This window comes from Stegodyphus dumicola, chromosome 9, assembly GCF_044657685.1.
Source record: "Stegodyphus dumicola isolate Sdum_Otavi_A_Nest chromosome 9, ASM4465768v1".
In the NCBI taxonomy this organism is placed as follows: Eukaryota; Metazoa; Arthropoda; class Arachnida; order Araneae; family Eresidae; genus Stegodyphus; species Stegodyphus dumicola.
This window is the reverse complement of record NC_140776.1, coordinates 28,511,063-28,538,045: the sequence shown is the minus strand read 5'-3', so window position 1 is coordinate 28,538,045 and position 26,983 is coordinate 28,511,063. Positions and strand designations below refer to the sequence as shown.

Here is a 26,983-nt window from a genome sequence, read left to right as displayed (position 1 = left end):
AGCGGGACTTTCTTAGATACTGCGCGAAATGCGCCATAGAAGAAGGAATCCAAGTATATGAGGTCTAGTGATAGAGATGGTCAAGGAAGAGGTCCAGCCCTTCCAATCCAGTGGAGGCTGGAAGCAGTTTTGAGGTAATTTCTGATGTTAATGTTGAAGTGAGTTGATGCGTTATAGTACTGGAATAACAATCCTGTGCTAAAAGGTGGAGGAGTATTGAAAAGAAGGCCGCTTAAACAACTTGTAAAAAGATACCGTATGTACGCCTAATTAAAGCTGTAGAGTCACCCAGTTTATATCGATGAAGGAAGTGAACAATGTGAAGCTCTACCCGGAATTCGAACTCGAAACCTCCGAAATACACGTCGAGTGTGCTTCCATTTACACCATGAATACATACGGAAAGGAAGGAGAAAATACCTTACATTATCAGGAGACTGGAGAAATCCGCAATGCCTGTGCCGAGATTCGAACTTCGGACATCCCGAATATGCGTCGAGCGTGGTACCAATTATAGCACGAAGGAATGCAGAAAGGAGGGAGAAAATATCCTATAAAGTGAAAAGGTAAATATATGATCCTGGTAAATATTTGTATATCATGCTATCCTAAACATTAATGGAGAATATTTCCTGATAGGTATGTAATTTCGCATGGGATCTGAACTATCATACATCGAATGGAGAGGAACTGTAACTATGATGTAAGCATATGAGTATAAGCGTAGCCTAATCAGTGAATAAGATGAATGAAGTAAAGTAAAGATTTGCTGCCGCCTAATGCAAGCACCAAAGGCAAGGTTGGCATACAGAGAATAATCATCCGGTTTCGACGCCGGCCCTTTATGCAAACGATATAGATGCATTTCTTCCTCATTTAAAATCCTCCAGAGTTTGGTTGGCCGCGAGGCTATTTGGCTCTACAGGTTGGTTCGACGCCCGGGCTTTATGCAAACGGTGTAGATGCATTTTTTTTTCTCATTTAAAATCCTCCAAAGGTTAGTTGGCTCACACCCAACACATGTCCGACAACTCACATGCTTGTAACAAGTAACAAGATTATCCTTGTATATATTTTTTATAGCGTCCTCTACTGCAAACGTTCTGTGATATCATTCCCATGCCTTCAAGCACCGAACGATTTACTCTCGCACAACTCCTGTATAATACGTTCGAACGTTTTGAGACTTGGCAACTTTCTACTCATTAATCGTTCTCTGTACATCCTTTGAGTAGCTTCTCTGTTTCTATCTGTTATATTCTGTTGTTAGCTCTGTTCTATCCTGTTATTAGCTCCATAGATGAAACGCATGCTGGCTACATTCGCGTTCGTGTAGTGATACATGCCACTCGAAATCCACACAAGAACGATGATTTACGCTAGCTGGCCACTTTCGCCTTCTAATCTCAATAACGTGATTTTCGTTCACACATTCCATCATAAAATCGGCTTATCTTAATCCTCTCTATCTGTTTTTTATAATTTTATAAAACATTTTAGAATCACTCTGTAGGGGGCCGTTCACAATGTAAAATAAGAACAGAAAGAAAGGTTCAACGTTTATTAACTTGTAACATAAGAAGTCTTAAAATTTAATATCATAATCATCATATTCCTTCCTGAAAACAAAATTAACTTACTCATCTTTATTCACACTGGTTCCCGGCAGCTGCAACGGTGGACATCCAAGGAATATTGAAATCAGAAGTCCAACGACAGAAAATATTTCTACGATAACCATATATGCAGTTAAGTAACGGGGACGAGGCTTATACTTCTTGATCATGAAACCTCCTATCAAAATTCCGAGCAACATAGATATGATCCCAGTAGCTCCTGCAGTTAGAAGATGCAAAATGTTAGATAGTAAATCTAGTAAATCTAAATATTTAAGAACAGAGTGACTTTATCTTCAATTAAAGTACAGCTTTCATGTAAGTTAACTATTGAAAATAATATTATAAATATATATATATATATATATATAAAGTAAGAAACTTAGAACTAATGTTTCACAAAGACGAAAATTTTGAAATTCATAATTAATAAATTTCAAATAATCTAATAAATGCAACAAAGAATTTAATAAATGTAAAAAACAAAACTTTTAAACAATCAATACCCCAATCCAAAAAAATTCCTTAAATTAAAAGAAAAAAGAACATAACAGAAGAGTAATTCAATCAACTTCAATGCTACTTCATCAGGGAAAGGAACATTCAAATCTCTCTTCTACAAAACTTCTTGCTTTTCTGTGTCCAGCATTAGCTGATGAACTATTTCAATGTAATATACTAGGCATATTCATATTTTGTTTTATAAAAAATTGTTTTGTAATTATATATATTAAGTAATAATTTTCTGTGCGTTTACTCCAAGTACCCGGATTAGTTAGGATCATAATTCATCTGGAATTATATAAATCTGAATAAATATAAATCAAATATATAATTACTGCAATACAAAAGACGGAATTTTTTTTATGCATTACATGTTTTCAAAAAACAAAAAAAAATGCATAAAAAGTACAGCTCACTATTAAGAAAACATCCATGAAAAGTTTAAAAAATTACAAACAAGAAACAATGCGACATTTATCAAAAGACTAACAGAAAGTAATTGATTGAAATTCAACTGCATATTAAAGACAAGTCTACCACTGAATTACTAATACGCACAATGTCGCTCCTCTGTATACTCTAATTTTAGTAGGGATTCTATTTTTATGGATAAGCAATGACTTAGAATTAATGAAGAACAGATGACAATAGTATTTTCATAAATGTTTACAGAAGACATCTTTGTCAAACACTAAAGACCTCACGACATACCTAAATTAACTTAACAGCCTTTAAAAATATATATTTTTCCGTAAAAGATTGAAACTGGAGAATGTAGACATTCTCCGGTGAATGTCAACACATATCAAATATGGCAGTGAAAGTCCGAATATTTTTAAATATTCTTATACAAGGTGCGACACAAAAAACAAGACTGGTCCAAAAAATCATTGTACTTATAGAATTAGTTCTCTGTGACATTTTAACCTTCAAAGTAGTTCCCTTCAGCATTCACACACTTCTGCATTGTGCTGCCATTGCTGGTAACAGTTCTGGAACAAGGAACAGTTCTTTGAAAAGCCCTTCAGGAGATTTTCCGTTTTTGCCTGAATGGGTTCCCTTTAAGGAAGTTTTAACTTTAGGAAATAAAAAAAAAGTCTCATGGAACCAAATCAGGTGAATAAGGACACACACAGTAATGGACCATCACAGTAATGTTTTTGCTGGTCGGAAACTTCTTGACAGACAGGGCCATGTGAGCGGGTACATTGTCCTGGGGCACCAGCCATCCATCACACCACAACTATGGCCTTTTTCTTCCTAATTTGTTCACGAAGTATTAGTACTTCAATTTAGTATTGTTGATTAACAGTCTGACCACTGGGAACCCATTCAATCATGTTGAACTTGCTTGACGCTCCTTTGGGCGCCCAGGACGTTTTCATCCTTTTCCACACTGTCTCTCCCCCTAAAAACCGCTTATTCCATTCAAACACACGTGCATGAAACAAAGTTTCATCTCCATAAGTATCGGTTAACATTTGAAATGTTTCCTCCGTGGCTGATTTCTTAAGTTTCACAAGAAACTTGATGTTGATTCGCTTTTCGGTTTTTACATTAGACATTTTTCCTGCGCGTGTTCACTCAATGACGCAGTTCTCCCCACTGGCGTGGTCGACTAAGATGAAACTGGCAGGATGGAAAGAGGAGGTGTGTGGCATGACGTCACCAAAACTGTTGTAGCCAAACTCCACGCTTTTTTCAAGCTACACACTTAGTCTCGTTTTTTTGTGTCACACCTCGTATATTCGGACCTTCACTGGTGTACATCCACATGCACGGATATGCTCTGGTGGAGGTCGAAATGAGAAGCCGAGAAGAAAGAAGTGTTCCTCGACTAAATGCAGTTGTAAAAGCAAGGGATTCTAGTGCAATTCAGTGTCATAACAGCTTAAGTTGTTGCAATAAATAAGACTGTATAACGTGCATCACATAATTAAGTTTATTGCTGTTTATTGCTGGTATATCTTTCTTTCTCACTTAGAATGTACTATTCATTTATTATAGTTATACAGTTTATTTACATGTGCTGTTACGTAAGCTTTGTCCTATTTTAACATGTATATTAATACGTGTTAATACTAAATTATGATTTTAAAACATAACAAAAATATTTTTGTTCAGCATTTACCATACCATCAGAGAATGGTGAATGTCGACATTTGCTGCTGTAACTGAGAAATAAGGATACTTAGCGAATATTTCGGACATACAGGGTTTCTCCGGAAAGTAGACTGAATGTCTTTTAAAAAAACATTTATTCACAATTTTGACACATCGACTTTTTTGTTTTCAAAGTCTATTTCTTCTGTGCATCAACACAGCGTTTCCAGCGTCTCCGTCAATCACTGAAGTCTCCCTGTATCGCAGAAACATGAATGTTCTTCAGCTCTCTCATTACAGTCCCTTTAATGGTCTGGACCGGACCGTGATGATCATTTCATGATCATTTACAGTCGGAGGAAGAGTCTGAAGGAACGACATCTTGGCTGTGAGGTGACTGGGGAAGCTGTGTGATGCCATATTTGGTCAAGTCATGAGTAACCATGACAGCAAAGGCGGTGTGGCTCGGCGCATTGTCGTGATGGAGCTTCCATGATCCAGAGATTGCTGAACAGACACGGGCGGCTCGTTTAAGTCAGAGGCGGTCAGAGTTCCAAAGATTTCGCAATTTCACTAAATTTTCGTCACTGTTTGCCGTTGAAGGGCGTCCTGACTGTTGCTCATCTTCAACTTGCTCTCTTCCCTCCCGAAGTGCCACTCAAAAACACTTGATCGACCCATGGCATTATTCCGATAAGCAGTCTTAATCATGTCATGGATCTCAATAGTAGTTTTATCCAGTTTTATTTTTGAATATATAAATTGTTTTCTCACTCACAATTATAAATCAATTTAATCATGCCATTTATTAAATAAGTTGTATAATATATTCTTGGAATATGTCATTACAATGTTTTAATCTGTGTTTCAGTTCACTTATAGGGAAAAAAAATATTATCAGTGAATACAAACAATCTGAATAATTCTCTTTACTGCTTTTTATTTTATTTCGGAAATCCATAAAACAAACTGAATATTAATATCTGACTCCTTTGTCTAAGTTCACAAGCATAAATATGATGAAGCTGAATGACTCCAGTAAAATTATTTTCTAGTTTTTAGAAATATCATTGGAAAACAATAATTAATCATAAGTACTCACCCGAAAACAAACTCGCATCAGATGCTGATTGCTGATATTGAGCTTCCATGAATTTCGGCATGAAAACGAAGTAACCAGCGAATCCATTTACTTGAAATGTAATGCTGATTACATGACATACTAGGATAGGATTTTTCATTAATCTCTTCACCGCTTTTGGGAAATCTAAAGGATTTAAAAGCAGTTAGTAGTAGCACCAAAAGAAATGAAATTAAATAAATAAATGTGTTTGTTACTTTATGCGTGTAGTTATTAGATTACTGTTATTTCGTGTCTTTATGTACATAGATAAAACAGTGATGATAGATATCTTCTAAATCCTAAAGTCTGAAATACTTTAACCATTTGATAAAAATAGTCGTGAAATTAGGATGCAGTTTACTTGCAGAACTCTTATAATTGACAGTCTTTCATGGAATGAAGAATTTGTTTTAGAATCAAGATTAGAAAATTTAAATATAGAAATAATTGTTAGGTATGAATGCAACAAATAAATGCTGTGCCTTTCAGTTTCCAATTATTGATATAGTAATGAGATAAGTTTTATACCATTTCGTTTCCAGTTAGTGATATAGAAAGCTCTAATTAGGAAATGAATTTAAAAATTAATCAATTATTTATAAAGACAAATTCTTCTCATTTGCCAACCAAGAGTCTTAGTATATTATGGCAGTTCTGGAGAGAATCTTAGTAGATTATGAGAAGAGATTAAATGTCTCGGCTTTAGCTTCCTCTATTGCCATGTTTTCCTTCTATTTTTCATGTTGTATTTCAATCTTATACTCTAACCTCGCATTTCATACACCAAAAATGTTAAGGAAAAATGTTAAACTGAAAGATTATTTTTTGAAATGTTAAGTCATTCAACAATTTAAATTTCATCAGTAGCTTCTAAGAAATCTTCATATCTTCACAAGAAAGATCCTTTTCTTTCTTTAAAGTTTTGATTTTATTGAAAATAACATCATAAAAAGATGTAATTGTTCCATACGGTAAAGATTTAGTTGATCTCGTCAGCTTAAACTCTTTACTTTGTTGTTTCTTTCATATTTAAAATTATTAATACCTTTTATCTTAGGTAGTTCTGTGTCTGTATCCTCTTCGACGACATTCTTCTTCTCAGACCTGAAGCGTTCCGGAAGCTGCCTTGGGAAGAGAGCTAGGAGAAGTGTAAAAATAAGGAGGGCAAAACCGAGAATAAAAAATCCCATCCACCATGCCCCTACCCAACGAGGATTGTACGCATTGATACCAGGATCATCTAAAAAATAAGTATCATTTTATATCTAAAAAATAAGTATCATTTTTATCATAAGTATATTGTCATGGACATAAAAATAAGTATCATGTATAATATTAGAACATTATACAAATGCAGCCAGCAAATAGTTTATTACATTATCATATACTACTACAATTCAAATATTTATATTATCAAACAGATGCACTATTATGATAACTAGATAAAATTCCAACATAAATGTGGAATAATGGAACATATCCAGATAAATTCAATCTTCTTACATTGTATTCCTTAGAATAGCATTTAGCTAGTTTCTAAAAAGCTGGCATTTTCCCACAAAAAACAGTTTCAAATTGATTGATTTAAAACACGTTAGATGAATTTTTGTTTATAATGTTGTTTTTTTTTATTTCTTGAAGGGTTATTATTTGAAACTAACCAGTTATGATTAAGATCGTTACTACAAACTCTTTTTCATTTCCTCACCAGAATGTAAATTGAGTTACAGAGTACTTAAGCTGAAGTTTTCCAGATTGTAAGAGAGGATGTGTTTCTGCCTTTCTCGGATGCGTTGCATAGTTCCTGCCATCTATGATAAGTTTTTAATTATTGGGCTTTGCGTTATTGCTACCGACTTGTGAATCGTTTCTCCGGTTAGAGGTTTGAGCCAATTTAGATTTTAATTTAATTGTGTAATCCTTGACTACTAGTCAAAGGTTTTAAACTTTGAATTTGACTGTTGTGATCGAACTTGTTAACACGAGAAGAGCACTTATTTTCCAATTTATTTTAATAAAAAGGTTTGTTTAAACCTTTTCAAGTGTCTGTAGTTAATTTCAGACATAGCTATAATTCGCTTTAAGGCTGTTAGGAGATTGAAACTGGTTTATGCTCTAAAAGCAAGTCAAACTCTATGTCCTGAATTTTGTTTTGTATCGGTAATCTTAAGTGTTCTGAAATATCATTCTAATCAGCAATGAAACCACAGTATATAGCTCAGATGTTAAAGGTATGTCGCATTTAGTTTTGACGTAACTGCTTTTATCTTCATTTCTACTCTTCTAGCAAATGATACGATATGAAAGCAGGCGTCTCAGAAAATGAAAAGATAAAGGCATTTTAAAATAAGAAATAAATAAAAAATTGAGAGCACATGTTCATTCACTTGGCTCTGATAAATTAAATTTAATCTTTCTCCTATATCGTAGTGTAACCTCTTCGATTTTGAATAATCATTGTTAGTACATTTTTAATTTTTTGTATATAAAACAATCCGTATTTCAAGTTAGTGCATAAAAAACTTCTGAAAAAATATTGCACTGAGGAATATAAATAGAACTCATTTTTAAAGCATATTTGATACCATTTTAGAAAGTTATATAGTGACATATTAGATAATACTAGTAAGTTATACGTAAGTTTCGAGATAAATGTGGGAAAATGAAACATATTTATGTAATTTTCAGTATCTGAGGGTGCCGAATTTTAGTATTAACAAGTTAAATCAAAATAAAATTTATAGGGAATAAAATTTTAAAATCTGATATGTGAGAGCTAAAATAATATTTATGTTAATATTAATGCTAGTAAGATTTAGTTGAACAGATAATCCCAGATAGAAAACAAAAAATTGAATTAAGTATTAGTAGTATTTATTACAGGTATACTTAATACTTACACCGTAGAGACATTAGGTTATTTTTTGGAAGCAGGAGAAATGAAAATTGATCAACGCCTTCGCCGGAAATCGAAACACGGACCTCTGGAATACGCGTCCAGCGTGCAGACCACCACACCACGAAGGCATGCTAGGAAGGTGGAAGAAAAACCTTATATATTCCCCCTTCTAAAGGGCGACTGGGGTTTAAATGACACTGTTGCCAAATCCAGATGGTAGAGAATCATCATCTACCACCATTTATAGTTCGGGCGCTACTGTGGAGATATTAGGTTATTTTTTGGATGCAGGAGAAATGAAAAATGAGCATCGCCTTTGCCGGGAATCGAACTGTAATCTAAAATCTTCAAATGACTGTCTGACATCTCAAAGAGTTTTAAATTTTTCAGAAATAACTGTCAAACTATTTAAAAAGTATTTTAAAAAATTCAAAAATATGCATAATCGTACGATTAAAAAGAAAGCAAAATCTAATCTTCGTGTGCAAATTTCAGTTTAACACCTGAAATAATTTTAAGCTTAGCGGTTACGACATACCTACGAATTAAAAATTCATTCTTCCAGAAATTAAAAATCTGGAACATAAAATCTTACATTTAAAATGAGTTGTTCAAAATGGTAAAGCCAAATGGTAGGGAAAAAATTATAAGATATTATTTTGAAATAAATTATCGCCACAAGGCGTTTACTTTAAAAACAGATGTCTTAATTGCATAACAGGTAGCTATGAATTTATTTTACTGGATCTTTTGTGATTGATTTATTGAAAATATTTCTTTCAAGAGGAAATCGTTTCTTTTTTTGCCAGAGTTACACGGTTCATGAAGTGAAAACAAACACTATAAATGAACTATAAATGGTGGTAGAACAGAACGTTTAATTCTAAAACTATCCGGTTAACTTTCTCATCATGAAATTCAAATAACAGAGATAGAATAAATATTCTTATTACACAAGTGTAAATAAGTACAGTGTGCCATTTGCTGTCACTAATGCAGAAGCTATCCCAGCTATCATTGGCTATGACGCTGGAGAGCGCAATAGCAAATAATATGCTATGACATTAGATAACTATATAGCAAACAAAGACATCTATGAAAAGCTTGAAAACCCTCTTTATACAGACCCCTTATGTTGATATCAGACTTCTAATACCTCTATCATACAAGCGAGCATTTTTATTTCGTGGCATTGCTATACATGTAAAGTGTTTTTTTTTTTTTTTTTTTTTTTTTTTTTTTTTTTTTTTTTGTTTTGTTGTTGTTGTTACTTAGAATAATTAACCAGATGAGAGATGAAAACCTGATTGCTTAGTGGTGATTTAGTGTAATGATGGTGTAAGTGCGTGAATTCTTCAACAATGTGGTTCCTAATCGTTATATTGGCCGCGCCAGAACTAACGACAGAGTGATGTTCCCTTAGCCTTCCAGGTCACCGGGCATTACCCCATGTGTCTTTTTCTTGTGCAGCTTTTTGAAAGACAAAGTCTCACGCAACTTGGAGGACGTACGAACACGCATAGGTAATGCTCGGAACTTAGTAACACCAGACACGATCAAACAAGTGTGGGAAGAAATGGACTATCGTCTACAAGTTGTTCCCGTGAATCAATGAAGTCATATCGAACACTTATAAAGTCATATAATAAAAATATTTCGGTTGATATTGTCTTTAAATTTATTCTGGTAAGTGTTTATTTATAACTGACTTTATCCTAGCATGTTCAAATACAGTACATTATTTTGAATAACCCTGTATTTTAAAAACTGCGTTTATTTATTAACATGTTTTGCATTTAATTCATGAAATGTGTCAGATGCAAGTAAAATTTCTGTTAATGAATGCTCTACTGTCATAGATTAAATAGTACCTAAGCATTACATTAGTCCTCTATTATTTCCGTTAAACTGCTATAAAAGATTATGAAGCAAAAGAAAGTGAAAAAATATGAAAACTAGTTATTATGAAAACTAGATGATAAAACTAGTTATTATCATCTTGTTCCTTATATTCTAGTAATCCTTTTCGCAATCTTCTAGGAAATCTACTCGTTGATCACAGTTAACCTTCCTTAGCTTCCAAGTCCAGAAGATTGCATACTGATTTACCTCTGCGCTTTATGCTTTCACTTTTGAAATTCTTGAAGTAAGAAAATAAAAATGAAAAATGCTACCATTCCAGTTATGTTTATCTTACGCAAAATACGCTATCCTGTTTCTTTAAATGAAAATTATTCGTTTTCTCTCATTCTCTCGCTAAATCCTTATTAAAACATTTTACAGTAAAGTTATCAATTCTTTTCTTCTATTTGTAGGTCCGAGTCCATTAAAAATTGTTTGGCATAAAGCTGAATCAATTGTAGACAAAAGTCAAAAGCAAACTCTGCGAATCATCTACACTATTAAAATCTGTGGGCGTCTGTTTGTTTGTTTGTGGCATCGTCATCTGTTTGTTTGTAATCCTGAACGGCAGGCAGTTGAGTTTATATATTATATACGCTATTAAAATCCATGCCTATATTACATACACTATTAAAATCCGTGCGTGTCTGTCTGTTTGTTCTTTTGTTTGTTTGTTAGCGGAATCATCTCATCCGGAACGGCGGGAAGTTGAGTTTCGAGAGAGGTAACCCCCCCCCCCGGATTTCAAAAATTCGTAAGAAGCTATTTCGATCATTCTCATCTTCATACGGCTTAAATCCGGCTTAAATCAGCCGTAATATTAATTAAAAACTCTGAAAACGCTAATTTTAGAGCTCATTTTTCCGAGTGGCAACAGTCTCGCGCGCTGTAATCCGAAAAGTGTTGCCATTGCTCGCTATCAAATCGTAGAGTTTGTTAATCAAAAATTTGTAAGTTTAAAAAATATGAAATAAAAATAGTATTGTCAAACATTAAACATACTATTATTACACATATAATCATATAAGATCCTATTCTGATGTTGAAGACAACACGCTATTGCATGTGACATCTTAGTATGCCGAAAATGTATCGTTAATGTCAACATATTAAGTAAATAGCAGCTGTTGGCAACCTTTTGTTTCAGGTTAGGATAATCGACACGATGTGTTATTGCCATATTAATTCTTTTACTGATATTGAGAAAATGTTGTTATATTATATAAAATTTAAATCATGACATCCATACGTATGCGTATTAACCTGATGCGCCGTAAGTTTGTCTTTCCTGGTTTGGCGACAAAAAATTATTTACGAATTGATTGTTGCTTGGAAAGAATGAATTGATTTCATTCATACTGAAATGCTTTTATACATTATCTTTTTAGATGTACATAGAACTTATAAATTTTGCTTTGGCAGCAGCCCGCTCATCTGGTGGGCTTGCCCGCTAGTATTAGTTAATTTGTGAATGAATATTAAATAATTAGAGGAGTATTAAATAAATTAATCTTATCTGGCCAAAGTCGTTAAGGAAACAAATAGAGAGAAATTTTGCCAAAATTTAGAAATTGAAAGCAAAGTATTATTACCTAACCTCAGTGTAATAAGACATTTTTCGATATTCTCCATTAAGTCTTCAAAAAAAGTATAGTATGATTTTTAGAAACTTACTGAGGAATTACACTTCAACTAGAACAAATTACTAATATGTAAAAAAGTGCTCTAAGACTTACAGAATGGATCCTCATAATATTTCAGACAGAATGATGACAAAAGAAATCCAAGTGCAGGTCCGAAGATTCTTAATGCTGCCATTGCACCTACAAAGTAAAATGAAATTAAGAATGTTTCTAATATGATCTGTTAACTGATTGAGAATATTGCTTTTTGAGCAGCATAAATATTAAATATAAGATAGACATAGAAGTGTCATCAAAAATTCAAAATTTGACATGAATTACACACATGGGTAATATAAAAGTAAATTTTATATGTATGTTAATATTACACATTGGCTATTTCATTTTCCTTTTTAATTAAGAACTCGATTTCTAGATTTACAGGATCTCGTTTAGAGTAAAGTAGTTGCAAGTGTTTCTCAAATTTAGAACTACTAGCCATGTTAATGTGTAAATGTTTAGTCCTTTTTTAATATTCTTTTCATTTATTATTATTTTTAGTTCATTTAATCGTTTAGTCAATTAAATATTATAAATTTTATAGAAAATTTCAATATGAATAGAAAAGTTGTATATAAGTATCCTGAACTCTCCAATGGGTACAATCCTTGAAAGTGACCGGTATTTCTGCAAACATGGATAAACATTGGTATTAAACATGTCTTCTCTAAAATGACTTATTGTCTTAGAAAGGTTTTACCGTACATTTATTTCCTGCTTCAATGTGAACTTTAATGGATACTTTGAAAAATTAATCGGGCATGGCATACGTCACATTGCCTTCTATATGACTTGTTGAACATTATTATATGAATATTCTGTTTATAGCAATCTAAAAATGAGCACTTTCAGCTTTTCTTTTGTTGTCATCAGATATTCACTTATGTCAAATTAGTGTATGGAATCTTTCCCGTTAATACTGTACAAAAACCTTTCATACAACCAGTTCTCTCATCGAAGTTGGTACAAGAACGGGACTATGAGTGCTGAATGTCTTATTCATTCTCTTAGAAAGCTGCCAGAGTTATTACTATTTTGTGCAGCCTCCTATTAAGTCCACCTGTTTTGCAAAGTTAAAATGCTGTTACTTAAAATCAGTCTTCCATGTTTCTTCAGCCCTCGATCTCATTCGTGTCAATTATTTTTCAAAGAAAAGAGACCAAGAGTAGCTATTTCAAGCTCAATTCCAAACAACTATCATGTAGGAAATTGGAATTATATATATGTATATACATTGTTACGTGCGTACAGATTCATTATAGTTTGAGTGCACAAACCCGAAAAAAAAGGTTAATAAAATTTATTCTTACCACAAGAAATATAACAAAACGCTGAAATTTTTCTCAGAGATATTCGTACAAGTATTCACAATATCAGGCAGTAATAATCAGTAGAACGGCAAATACGTTAAATAGAACGCAATACAACCAGTAGCTATACTTTAAACTACTAAAAAAACGTTAAAATACAACTCAGTCCAAAGAGAAAGCTAATTCAGTTCTCGCAAAACTAAACAAATCGCATTAACAGTAACTGAGCAACTGAGCTGAGATCGTGGATTGAGGATCGTTTATTTACTTCTAGAACCCAACTACAAATAGAGTTTTAACCAATATATTACATATTAACATTTGCTTGGTTTGAAAAAATATGATGTACACTAGTACATCATCGCACGAAGGTGAAAATATGAAGATGAAAGTTAATGAGGTAATAAAGTACATTAAAAGAAATTAAATAATATTAATACAGTAAAATACACTACAATACGCTAAATTAAAATAATAGCAATTGAGCTGAGATGTTTTCTCTCTGGCTTTTTATAGCTTTTTATCGGTCGCGAGAAATTTCTGGTAATTTCTTTGCTTCTCGAGATTTCTGGAAAGCAAAAGAGTAGAATTACGGTTACAGCAAACATAGTAGTCAATTGCATTTATTCAAATTAAATATAAATTACCGAGATAAACTTTCATTCAATGTTAAATGCACATGCTCCTGTATTTTTAATTTTCTAGCATAGCTTTCTCTTAAAACTCTACCTGTTAGTAGACTTAAAACTCTACATGTGCTGCATTGCACAGGGAAATAAAACAATTTTAATTATAAATCTACTAGCATTAGCTATCGGAATACAAAATTCGTAACAATATATAGATATATATACATATAAGATAAAAATATGTAAATCAGCTTTATAATTTAATTTAGCAATAGCCTCTTAATTCCTCATTCAATTTACTTGGCACTCTAAATGTGCCTGCCTATTCAAGAACATTTACATTTTTGATACTATTTCGATAGGAAGAAAAGCAGCATGCCAGTGTCTGACCAGCCAAGTGAGCTAGAAGCAAAGTACGCAGTTATCCAGTATGGAAGCTTACCAAGAAAAGTTTCAGTTCTCAAAATTTTGAGTTCAGTTTTCAAATTAGCTACGTCATCAGCGTTACACAAGCCATCCGACAGACTGATCTAGAAATGACGCAGTCCAAAAACGTTATTACTACTTTTAGAATACAGAGAGGAAATACTAAAATTTAAAATGAGGAATTAAGAGGCTATTACTAAATTAAATTATAAATCTAATTTACAAATTTTTTATCTTATATATAATGATATAATGGACAAATATTAGAATTTCTTTCCAAACTTTTTTAGGTATCAACGAAATAGGCAGCAGAATTGCTCCATTATCATTGTAAAAAGTCAGCATTTTTCGCAAAAAAAAAAAAAAAAAAAAAAAAAAAAAAAAAAAAAAATGGCAAGTTTCCATTTCTTTAGCAGTAACGTCTTTATTTTAAATATCAGTCTAAACAGGAAGGTAAACTAACATGTAAAAAGGGCATGTAATTTTTATATAAAGCTATATTTTAACGCTAATTTATCATTGCTTGCATCCATCCATTTATCTATTGCCTGCATCATCTGCTAATTTATCTGCCTGCATCATCGTGGGAAGGAAATCCTTATGTTATCAAGAATGGTTCTAAATAAGTTTCTTCCATGCACCAACATTAATTTTAAGAAACTTTCCTTGTCTTAAAATTGCGCATGTATAATAAATTCCATTCTGCAGCTGTTTTCGCATAATTATGTGATTTTATATTTTGGAAATGTTATCTTAAGTTAATAATATTGAATTAACTAAATCTTAGATAATCGAGGATTATAATTTAATAGCTGTATGGCCTATATCTATCTCAGCGTGTATGATTTTATCAAACTGAGTGGACGATCAATCAGAGCAGAGAAGAAATTCCAAATATAAACAGTGTTGCTTTTTCTCGACACGAAATTGAGCCCACATGCATTTTACACAAATTTTCCCACGGCCGTAAAAAGATGTATTTACATGACTTTGTAAAGCATTTGTTATTTTAATTAATCAGCTATTTTGTGTTCAGTAACTATACTGACATTTCTCCCTTTCCGTTTTCCTGCCAGATGGCGAATTTTAGTTTGGGAGGATTCAGATGAGGTAGAAAGAGATAAAATTTAAAAGTAGGTTTTTAGATCGTTTAGACAGAGCGTGTTCCGCCTGCTGAAGGCCACGTTACTAATTGAAATTCTACATTAACGTTATTAGTTGAAAAACTACAAATTACGTGTTAATTATTCTGTGTAAACTTTGGTTAGTTTATGACTTAGATTTAGTTTAAATTTAAATTCCTTACTTCTTGAGTTACGTCATAAGTATTCGTTGATTTTGTAAGCACAAGAACTGCCTTCTGTTCAACTATATTGAGTTATGAATAGAAGTATCTTTTACACCCTTCTTGCGTTTCTGTTTTTATCTAGCCATAGCGATAATTCAGTTCACTTTGTTAAAGTCTTGAATTAACGTATGCTACCTGGAATATGGAGATCAGTTTTCAAAATAATTAAGACCACAAAAAAAATTTAAAAAGTTTATTTTAATAGCATTAAAATAATTAAAATAATAACGTAATTCTAGAATTAATAATAACAACCTTCTGCAGTGCACTAGAGAACTATTTTTAGTCGAACTCACGACTTGTGTAAAATTTGTATCAGTTGCGATTCAAACCAATATTATATTTAGAAGTCATTCTATTTCTTGCAATTACTACTTATCAGTAACATAATTCTTTAAATATGCTGCATACATTGTAGCTCGTTATTTCAGATGATACACTAAATGCGAAACAGAAGGAGCTTTTATTGTACACCGCGAAAAAGAAAAAGAAAAAAAAAAAAAAAAAAATTGGGACAGTCCTATATCTCCAGTTCTACTGGGCTGATTGACGAAATTCAAATTGCGTTTTTCATGTCTCGAAAGCGCAACTTAGGATATATATTATATTTATATATAGCATTGTTCTAACATAAGTAGTTTGACACAAAATCGGACTTTTTCTGAAATAACATACCCATTTTTTTACATATTTCGATTCTACGACTTAAATTATGCCAGACTGCCAGGTTTTTTAAAAATCGCACTAGTATTTTTTAAAAAATTAGCTCTAAAAATTTTAGCACCTCCATGTTAATTGAATTTGGTATATATTTATTCATACACTTACTTGATTTCTTCTTTTACAGTTCAAAATTTAGGTTCATTCCAAATAAAATTCACCCATTTTTTTATGATTTATGTTTAAAATTTCTATTTTTAAATAATTTTTATATATTTTTCCAAAAAAATTTTGAATTATAACCTATAACATTTTTACCATCATCTTAAAGTAGAGGTATTTCTAAGCATATCCGCAAAAAAAATAGTTTTTTATTCAACATTTTCTAAGATTTGGTCGACATCTGTAACATTTTTAATCAGCTATATCTGACATTAAAGGCTGGAGGTGGAATTCTTTAATAGCTTTCGCATCAATATATCTTATCAGATTTAATCTAACGCTCATTCCGAACTAATTTGATCTTCTTAACGGTTTTGATATCAACGCATTGGTATCAGCTTTACAGAAGCAGTTACCATCGACTACTGAACGATTTCGATAAAGCTAAATAAACTTGAATCGATTCATTTGATTCGCATCTTTTTGTAGTAAATAGTAACAAGTTTTTGCTTTTTCTTCCTCATGCGAAACACACACTACGGCGAGTATTTGTATTTCTGAATTCGAATAAGCAACCAAAACTTTTCTATCCCGAAAGAAATTTTTGTGATGTATAGTTAAAACTTATTAGAATATGCACAAATTTATATGTGTATTGAGGAAAGAAATTATCTAAAGAATGGAGGTAATGACTTAGGCTTCAGAAGCGTCGTCTCATAAATTAGACACAAGTCAGTCTGTATTCTGAGTTATGAAAATAATATGGCTGCAATTTTAAAGGGTGACTGAACGTGAGAAATTTAACAAATCCCGGCTAATCTTTAGAATATGGCAACAGGTAGTTTAGCGACATTTTGGTAAGGCGATAAAGTCTACTAGCTAGGACTTTAGCAATAATCTGAGACGTACACAGTTTGAATGACAAATTATTTTGTCTCAGAGAAATGAGAGATTATGAGACATGTCATGTGACATTTTCCGGAAAATTCCGATCGTGATTTTAGCTAATAAGTACTTAGAAACAATTTCGTGTATATGCAATTCTTAAAAACGCGGCAAGCAGTTTGCGATTCTGCATTTTCTCCCAATTTCGCACCTAATCTTCGTCATGATTAAGCATTTTTGTTCCCCAAAAGTTCTAGTATAAGCGTAATTCGGCTAGCAGATTGTTGGAAAAAATGTTGAGGGAAAAAAAAAAAAAAAAACCATGCCTTTACTTTGTGAAAACAAAATGGCGTCCAAAACAAAACTAGCAGATCGCTGTAGCAAGGTTGGTCGCCAAATTTTTGCCAAAAAATCGCCAAGTTACCATAATGCAAAGATTCACCCAAATCCCCCCCCCAAAAAAATGTATGGTGGAATGCAAAATGTTAATGGGGAAACAAAAAAGAAAAGTCGTTTTAATCGCGGATATTTTTAAGAAATAATCTTTGAATTTGCAGTAATTGTTCAGATGAAGAACACCAGTTTCAATGTAGTAGAGTCTATTAGCTTATTTTGAAGCGGGAAACTTAAAAATTGAGCAATGTCTTCGCCGGGATCTCGAACCTGGACCTCTTGAATACGCGCCGAGTATGCTACCATTACACCACGAAGGCATGCAGAAAAGAAGGGAGAAAATACCTTTTAGTAGTTCCTGCATCACAACGACGACGAAGTGACTGACATACACTTTGGAAGACGCGGGCATGTCACATACTTCTACAGCAAATGCGCTAATTCTAGTCTTCAGGAGAGTCAAACTGCATTGAGATATATCGCTGTAGTCATACATGTATTGAAGTTTCTGGTCGTTCATTTGAATAGTTCTTGTAAGCATTATTGCTTGTAAATATCCATGATTAAAGTAACATTTCGTTCACCATGTTTACTGTTGGTATTATGTTTCCGCGTTCGCATTGCACATTCCACTACATATCCTATTTCAAAAATTGCTACTTTTGTCATGTTCTGTCACCCCTTAAAGCTGTGACTATCAATTCTATTACACCCTTTATATACATGGCAGTGAGTCAGTTGTCTGAGATTGATTACCTCTGATTTATTTAGACAAAATTTTCTGAAAACCAATAATATTCAAGTGCTAAAATTTTAGTATTCCCGATTAGTTACATACTCAGATATAAAAAATTAGTACATGAACCAGCATCTAAAAAGAATTTAGAAATCCATAACTTCAACTTTAATTGCTTTGTCAACAAAATTTTAATCAAGAAACTATCCCGATTCATTAAAAAATTTTAAAATATCGATTTTTTACCAGAAGAATCGGTGTCAAAATGCTATATTAAAACACGATTTAGGAAATTCAAAAAACTTACTTCAGCATAAAAAATTAAAATTAAAAAAATATACCTGAAAGCTTTCAGACTTTATATTACGCCCAAAAAGACTTTTTTTAACGTTTTGTGTGTTACCTTTATTTATTAAATATCATGTTCTTCGTACTTAAACCACAAAATCTAATTCAACAACGATATCACAAAATAATTTTTAGCATATCTTTAGAATTTCTGATACACAGTCTCCCGCGCTGCAGATAGATTTTTTTTTTTTCCGTATAGTGTTGCCATTTCTCGTTTTGAAATCGTTGAGTTTGAGAATCAAAAATTCTTTTAAAGTTTTGAAAGATATGAAATAGATAATAAAACAAATTCCAGATTCCAAATTATGGCTTCCAGATGCCCATATTCGGGTGGAGGACTGCGTTATTCAAAATTTGATGTTTCTAGCCCAAATTTCAAATTTAGAATTTGCTTTATTATCGATTTCACATTTTATAAAACCTTTAACGAATTTTTGATTAAAAAACTCAAGGATTTCAAAGCGAGCAATGGCAACGTTGTGCAGAAAAACCATTTTTATCTCCAGTGTGCGAGACTGTGTATCGGAAATTCTAAAGGTATGCTCATTATAAAATTATTTTGCGATATTGCTGTTGAACTGAATTTTATGGTTTAAGTTTGAAAAACATGATATTTAACAAATAAAGGTAACAGACGAAATGTTTAAAAAAAAAGTTCCTTTGGACGTAATTTAAATTCTGAAACCTTTAAGATTTTTTTTGGCTTTTAATTTTAACAAGTAACCAGCAACGGACTTTAGACTTATTTTACATTAAAATCAGCTTCAAGTATATTGTAAAATAGGAGAAAATAATACTATACCTACTAAAATACATAGGTGAGTTTTTCTTTTTCACGTTGTCATCAAGATAGGGTGCACCGATTGTATAATAGGCTGTATATCCAAACCCATTAAGAAAATTGGCAACAAATAAAATACTGACAGCTGGCAGCATAGCTTTGTTGTCAGAATTTTCACAGCTTTCATCTCGTATTTCATTATCACAGTATTCGTCTTTTCTGTTTCCAACAGCAACTGTTTCGCGGGACAGCAAATGCAGAGCTGGTCCGTAGAGGAAGTAAGGTATGGTACTCATAAAACAGCTAACAATCACAAGCATCATTCCAAAAGCTATCATTCTAGGTTTATGACCTTTTCCACCATAGAATCCAACAAGCATGCTTATAAAAGTTGCACTAATGTTGTCAGCTATCAGAATTACACCCGATATTTTGCTTTCAAATGCAAACCGTTTCTCTAATGTCGAAAGAACACCTACAAAATAAGTGAAATATGCTCCTTCTAAGACACCAAGAATGCAAAAAATCACAAGATACACTTTTGGATCGGCGAACTTTTGTAACCATTTTGGTTTGAAACTTCCTATACCACACAGTTCGTCGACACTTTGCTTTGTTGACAAACACGGTTGCTCTGAATTACTCGTATTTGATTCGTCGGTAGGTACAGACTGAAACGAACCTTTCATTGCGAAGCTAATTTCAGTTAGGTAAAGAAACACAAAAGCACGAAATCTGAATTTAAAGCGAATGTTTTATGTAATACACATTCGAATTTAATTCTGGTATTTTGTCCTTCCTGCCCTGTCGGCCTCACATCTGAAGAATGGTTAGCAAAGGATAGATAAATTCACAACAGAAGTATATCGTAAACTGATCTGTACTTGGACCATGACCTCTTAAAAGCACCTGATTGGAGAAAACGAACGATAAGAAAACTCCGAAAATGAAGCCACTATTTACTTTCTGTAATCGAAATCCGTGACTTTACACGTACATAACAAGTAAAAGACTTCCAAAAAATAACAGTCAGATGAATTAAATTCATCATATTTCACTAGTTTGTTAGTACAATACTTTAATCCCATAATATTTAATCAAAATTAAACAAATATTCATTTTCAAAAGGGGGTTAAAGAGTTGCTGTTGTTGTGACTTACCTTATTTGTCTCTCAGTAACATCAGAACAAGCCCATGAAATTCATTGTGGGAAGGAGTGCAAGACTGCCCCTGTCGTTGGCACCATACAGGTGACAGTACGACTTTGCTCAGTTCCGCCCACAATTCTGATGGACAGGAGGACCCCGGAAGACGGGTCTGAGAGTATCCCATCCCTCTTCCCCTGCCAGCAAACTCTCGAGAAAACTTTCAGCTAGCAGCATATTTAGAGTATCCCCATGCCGCAGGGACACTATACATTTACATACATCTATGCCTTCTCGAGGACTCGAACCCGAGCCTTTCGACACGGCAGTCAGCGTCTCTAATCACTATCCCAGTTTCCACGGCTGGCTAAAGAGTGAGTGAGTCAAAGCTGAACACATGCATGGACCGGTGTGCAGGTAATAATGAAAGGCCTTCAAAAATAATGTAAATCATATTATTGATAAATGTAACCTGAACGTGGTAAACATTTGTAAAGATTCATTAATGCACAACTGGCTGTAGGTCATTTGATTTTGTAAATTATTAACTATATTTTAACAGCAATTCATATTTTTTCCTCATTGACAAATTTCTTTAGGTTCTTAACTTACCAACATAGCTATTGTTATTTTAGTTACTATGATATTGAATCCAGTATTATACAGTTACATTATTTGAAATTTTTTAATACGCTGCAAAGAAAAACGTTTTCAACCTATTTTAAAACATATGTAGCCACGTGAAACTTCATAAAATATGTAATTCAAAGTTTCTGCTTAAAATTATTGTGTATTGTAATTATCTCAATTGTTAGTTTCAGTGCAGATAACAACTGGGTCGCTTATTTTTGCTTAACTGTATTGAAATAGTTTTCTTAAAATTTCTGCCACACTGTGCACTCTCAAAATAATACTGTTTGATTCGATATAGAATGAAAATGTATTAAAAAAACGAATTATATTAAAAGTTTCTTTCGTTTTTCATATTAACTAGTCTTTTTTTTTTTATGTTGATGAGAAAATTGTCTTTATTCTCAGTTTTCAAATGAATAATTATACACTTTGAAGATAATTTAGCTCGAACAAAATCTCTCTGAAAACTTCGTTTGTGATACACGTAGGTGAATAATAGTAAAGTATTACAACTAGCTACTGCCCTATTGCTTTGGAAAAGGCGCCTACGTAACATATTCTCCGAAAGAAATTGTTTTTACGTTTAAGAGAAAATATAAAAATATTCACCTAGCCTTTGTAGTTAATGATTTGGTTTGTTTTTATGAAATTACGGTACAATACGCGAGGGTTATCTGCCTACGGGGAGGGATGCCTTCGTGAAGGCCTTTTTAAGGGAAACTGGCTCGTATACACATGGGGCAAACCACGAAAGCGCCCATGCAGCCAGCCCGTTCGCAAGATTCGAACTGAACTACCAGTGTTCAGCGACTTTACCGCTCGGCCGCTGGTGGGCCTTGTATTAACTGAATGGACTAATAGCGAATATTATACTAAGTACGTTAGTGAAATATTCGCTATCAGTCCATTTGTTTATGCAATTTATTGCAGGAAATAGCTTTGTGAAGCTTGCATTTAACAAATTTTAGATTTTAATGTAATGAATTTGCTAATCACTAGAATAATGATAATGAATTTCATAAAATATTTTTCGACATAACTAATTATTATTTTTTCATGAAGATTAATGTCTATGTTTTTTCATTATGACATCTTATTAGAAACACTTATAAACTATTTCGCATACAACATCGTTTATTTAGACTTTCCTGCATTAGTTATTTTATTTTTTTAGACTCGCATAATTTAAACAAAAAATGAATTTTTTACGCGAATGAAACATTCGAAACTTCGAATCCCGAAAACCTTTCTACTATTTTCATCAATCGACTTCTGAATTTTAAAATACTTAAATATTGTAAATCAAAACTTCGGGAAGGAAAAACCAATAGGAAGTTTCATTAAAAAAAGAAGCATTTGTTACAGTGTGAGTGAATCTGGATCAGTAATATCATAGGGACACGAAGTGTCAAAATTTTAATTTTTTTTAAAATTCGTTACGTGTTTAATACTTGTCTGTATTAACGCTTAAAACTCCTCCCGAATTTACACTTCCTTTGATTTTAACAAGAATGCCAGGAAAATGTAAAAGTTTTAAGTTGTTGCCAAACTGTATTGAGAAATTTAAAATACTCACGATTTTAATTATGCGTTTCATTTATTAAATTACACTCGCCGCAACAATTATAAATGCATTTTTAAAAATTATACTCTTAATTTGTTTATTAAATACGTACTTTAAATTAAAATTATTCAAGATTCGAAATTTTCCAAAGAATCAGGAATCTTTCAGGATTCAAATTCAAGGAATGCAAGATTCGTCCCATATCTAATTGTTATTTTGCAATAATTATCCAATATAACTGTTTCTGTCTTTCTTAAAAAAAAAAAAAAAAAAAGGGCAGAGTATGGTGTTGAATAAAAGCCGTCCCAATCTCTGGATGGATTGACTGTATACCATAACACAAATCCGAAGAATAGCTTTAATTACTTACTTCTTCCTGCCTTCACTTAGAAGGTAAAGAGAAGACAAGATCCAGTTTGATGAAATCAAGGTGATAACAAATTATCCAAATTATCACTCACCTTCGATTGGACGTCACTGTAAAGTCAATTATTTTTTTATTTTATTTTATTTATTTTATTTTATTTTATTTTATTATTATATATATATATATTTTTTTTTTGAGTGCACTGTTTTGAAAAATCTACAATTTTCTATTCATCATCTGTCAGTTTCCGAGACATGATAGTAGTGTCTACAGATTTTATTTTGCCGAGATATGATTTTACATTTAACTACACAGCAGAAGTATAAAATCGACTTATATGAAATAATAAATTTCTAAAAATTATACAAAATATTTCTAAAAATATTAAGCAATGCCCTCACCGGTACTCGAACCCCTCTCGAATACGCGCCGAACGTGCTGACCACTACACCACGAACGCATGCTAAGAATGCGGGAGAAACATCTTATATACTCCTCCTTTTAAAGGGCGGCTGGAGATTAGGGGACCCAATCGCCATATCCTGGTGATGGAAAATCATCATCAACCACCTTTTTTAGTTCGGGCGCCACTGTAGAGCGATTAGGTTTTTTTTTTTTTTTTTTTTTTCCAAGCAGGAGATGTCAAAAATGAGCAGTGCTCTCGCTGCGACTCGAACCACGGACCTCTCGAGTGCACGCCGAGCGTGCTGACCATTACACCACGAAGGCATGCTAAGACGACGGGAGAAATACCTTATAACTTGGAATCTTGCTCACGATTGTTAAATTTTACTTTAAATTCGAAATTACGAAAAAAAAAAAACATTTCATTTCGTGAAAAGTATTATTATAACAAGACTTCAAAATTAAGAACTGTCCTAAAAATATAGGTTGAATTTTGAGCCATTCATTTTATGTTTGCTGTAATGCACTAGCTAGTATTTGGAGTAACTGCAAAACAGTACATATTTCTACTTACTACTAAGTTTGGCTAGCAGGGAACCAGAGGTTCAACAGCGACACATTGATAGTATACCCCGGATTCGATTCTATTCCGGGAATTTAACCCAGGATTGAATAAGCTTGCTAGATAAGGTTTCCATGGTTTCCCCGACTGTAAAGTAAACAGGAGTTAGTTTTAGTTAGGCATTTTTCCCTTACTGGCAGGCAATTCTCCTGTGTTTTGCTATAATCTTAATCTGTTCCTACCAGCTAAGTTCAAAATCTAAGCAATGAAGCAAATTATGCAAACATTTTGAAAATTAAAGTTTGAATTGAATGGAAATTACAAAAAAAACTAAAAATTAATAACTGATTTTTTTTATGATTCTTCCATTTATTAAGTTTCCTTTGAGAGATTTATATTAGCTAAGAATTTTTTGTTACAACATAGCATGTCTAATAATAAAACCATGATTCTTTCTAAAATGGAAAAAAAAAAAAAAAAAAAGGAGATATCCGAGAAAGTTTTCAATTTGGATTAATTTCCACACGCACTCGACAATTGAATACAAAAATATTATAAAAATTAATGGCCCCTGCAATATTAATGTCTCGCTAAAACTCATATAGCCTGGAAGATAAGGAGGGTAAGATGTCACACAAAAGTGAAAGGACGCCTTAAATAATTTCCGGAAATAAATGCCAAAATTTTCAAATGCATTAACTTCAAATCATTAGAGGTGGTATCCTTACACATAAGCGCTCAGATAGTTTTCTTTTTATAATAAGCATGTTTTCAAATAACAAAAGTGTTGAAATTTATAATTAATAGCCTCTCTTTTGATCTAGAAAACCATTTCACAAAAATCGTCAAATACTACTCAGACTGCAAACAAAAACATCTAAAATAAATATAACATGTGCGTATATGACATTATACGTGTATGACTTCCAAACTCAAGAGATGCCACACCAACATTTCTCCCTTAACTGGCCAGAATGGAATTGCCTACACCGAAACTGAGAAAGCTGATTCGCTTGTCGATTATCTATGCTGCTCAGTTCTGCATAAACAACATATCACACTATCACACCGACCCACATAGCACATGATTACACGCACACTAACAAGTTACAGAACACAACAAGGCACTACCAACATTCTTCCGCTCTGTCTGTTGGAGATCCATGGCTACATTGATAAACTCAAGAAGCGCCTTGGCCTAGACAACATATCTAACAAGATGACCATGGGAATCCTCATGATGTTCAAGCTTATTAAAATCATTAATGTCATACTTCGACTGCGGCACCACCCTGAAAACTGCAATCATCACCTCCGGTACTGAAATCAGCCAAACAACCCGAGCTCCTACAGGCCTAAAGTCTACTTTCCTCGCTCAGCAAGATTGTTGAACATACTATACTACAATGTGTACTCGACCATGCTGCTACGAATAGCATCCAAAACACGGAACAATATGGGTTCCGAAAGCACCACTCCATAGATCTGCAGAATAAAGACGTGAGTGAAGCAATATTCCTGGATGTAGCTAAGTCCTTCGACCGAGTCTGGCTGGCGGGCCTCCTACACAAACTCATAACCCTGGGCTACCCAGAGTGCATCATAAACATCATTCTCTCCTATCTAACAGATAGATACTTTGTCGTTCGTGTCAATAACACATTATCCACCCCAGATCCATCAGGGCTATATACCACAGGGGTCTCTTTTGGGTCTCATACTATTCAATATTTATGCGAACGACATCTCACACACACCACTCTTGCGACGTACGCTGACGATACGGCAATCCTTACACAAAATGCACCTCTTGACCCAGTTCTACAAGCATTACGAACATTTCTGTACAAAACCACATACACTCACTGGAGTCCTCGCTTTATGCCTGAAAAATTAAAATAAACGTTAAGAAGTCATATGCAATTCTCTTTACTAGGGAAAAAAATCTGAATTCTAGTCACTTACTAATGTTCAACATCCCTATCTCTTGGACTAAGCATGCCCGTTATTTAGGTGTTATTCTGGCTCACATAGTCCCCACACATTACACAGCTTCTTGCCAAGTTCCGAGTTCGTAAACTTACACTTGCCCTTTTAATTGTTCGGAGCAGCGTTTTATTTACTGACAACAAGATACCCATTTACAAACCCATGTTGCGTCCCATATTCACTTATGCCTGCCCTCTTTGGGGATATGCCTGTAAGATGCAAATGAAAAAATTCCAAATTTTTCATAATATTGTACTGCGAGAGGCGGTGAGCTGTCGTTGGTTCATTAGGAACTCGGCGGTCCAACTAAGTTTGCTGAGTCATTTTTAGGAAAATACCTGAGTATGTAAACCCATAATACATGCCCTAAATTATGATTTTAACCAATACGAAAATCGTAGAAGGCCGCTTGCGATCCTAAGGAATCTTATTTAGTATTCTGTGTTTTCTGTGCCAGATTGTATCTGATCTTTTGTATGACTAACAGTAACAGTAACTTTGTATGACTAACAGTCATCAAACTTGTCCGCAAAATGTATTTATTGTGCATTTTACTCTGAAATACAAATCTTATGTACCACTAGTTCATTTCTCTACTAGACAAATTTCGCACCACACCCCCTGTTTTTACACTAATTACTGTTTGATAATTTACGTTAAATATAACTAACTGTATCTACTGCTTGTGGCAATTTGATTGTGAGCGGTTGTTGTAGTAATGGCATTTCTTTCACTTAGTCTTCTCTGGCTAAAGTCAGGTTTGGCTTAGCTTCAAGTCTGTGTAGACCCACACAATTCTACCTATGAA

At 33.2% G+C, this 26,983-nt stretch overlaps 1 protein-coding gene across 2 annotated transcripts in view; it reads right to left on the bottom strand.

The window, feature by feature from the left end:
* Nucleotides 1-26,983, bottom strand: part of LOC118191628 (solute carrier organic anion transporter family member 74D-like) — a 72,042-nt gene that overhangs the window by 35,879 nt on the left and 9,180 nt on the right. Inside the window, exons 1-5 of one of the 2 annotated variants that reach the window (XM_035362453.2) lie at nucleotides 19,536-20,332; nucleotides 11,884-11,970; nucleotides 6,392-6,586; nucleotides 5,326-5,490; nucleotides 1,641-1,836 (exon numbers count right to left, since the gene is read on the bottom strand). In XM_035362453.2, the coding sequence (XP_035218344.1) occupies nucleotides 1,641-1,836; nucleotides 5,326-5,490; nucleotides 6,392-6,586; nucleotides 11,884-11,970; nucleotides 19,536-20,199 (1,307 nt within the window). In that variant the 5' untranslated portion in view covers nucleotides 20,200-20,332. Of the gene's footprint in view, nucleotides 1-1,640; nucleotides 1,837-5,325; nucleotides 5,491-6,391; nucleotides 6,587-11,883; nucleotides 11,971-19,535; nucleotides 20,333-26,983 lie in introns of those variants that run through there. The other variant, XM_035362454.2, reaches the window with a different exon arrangement.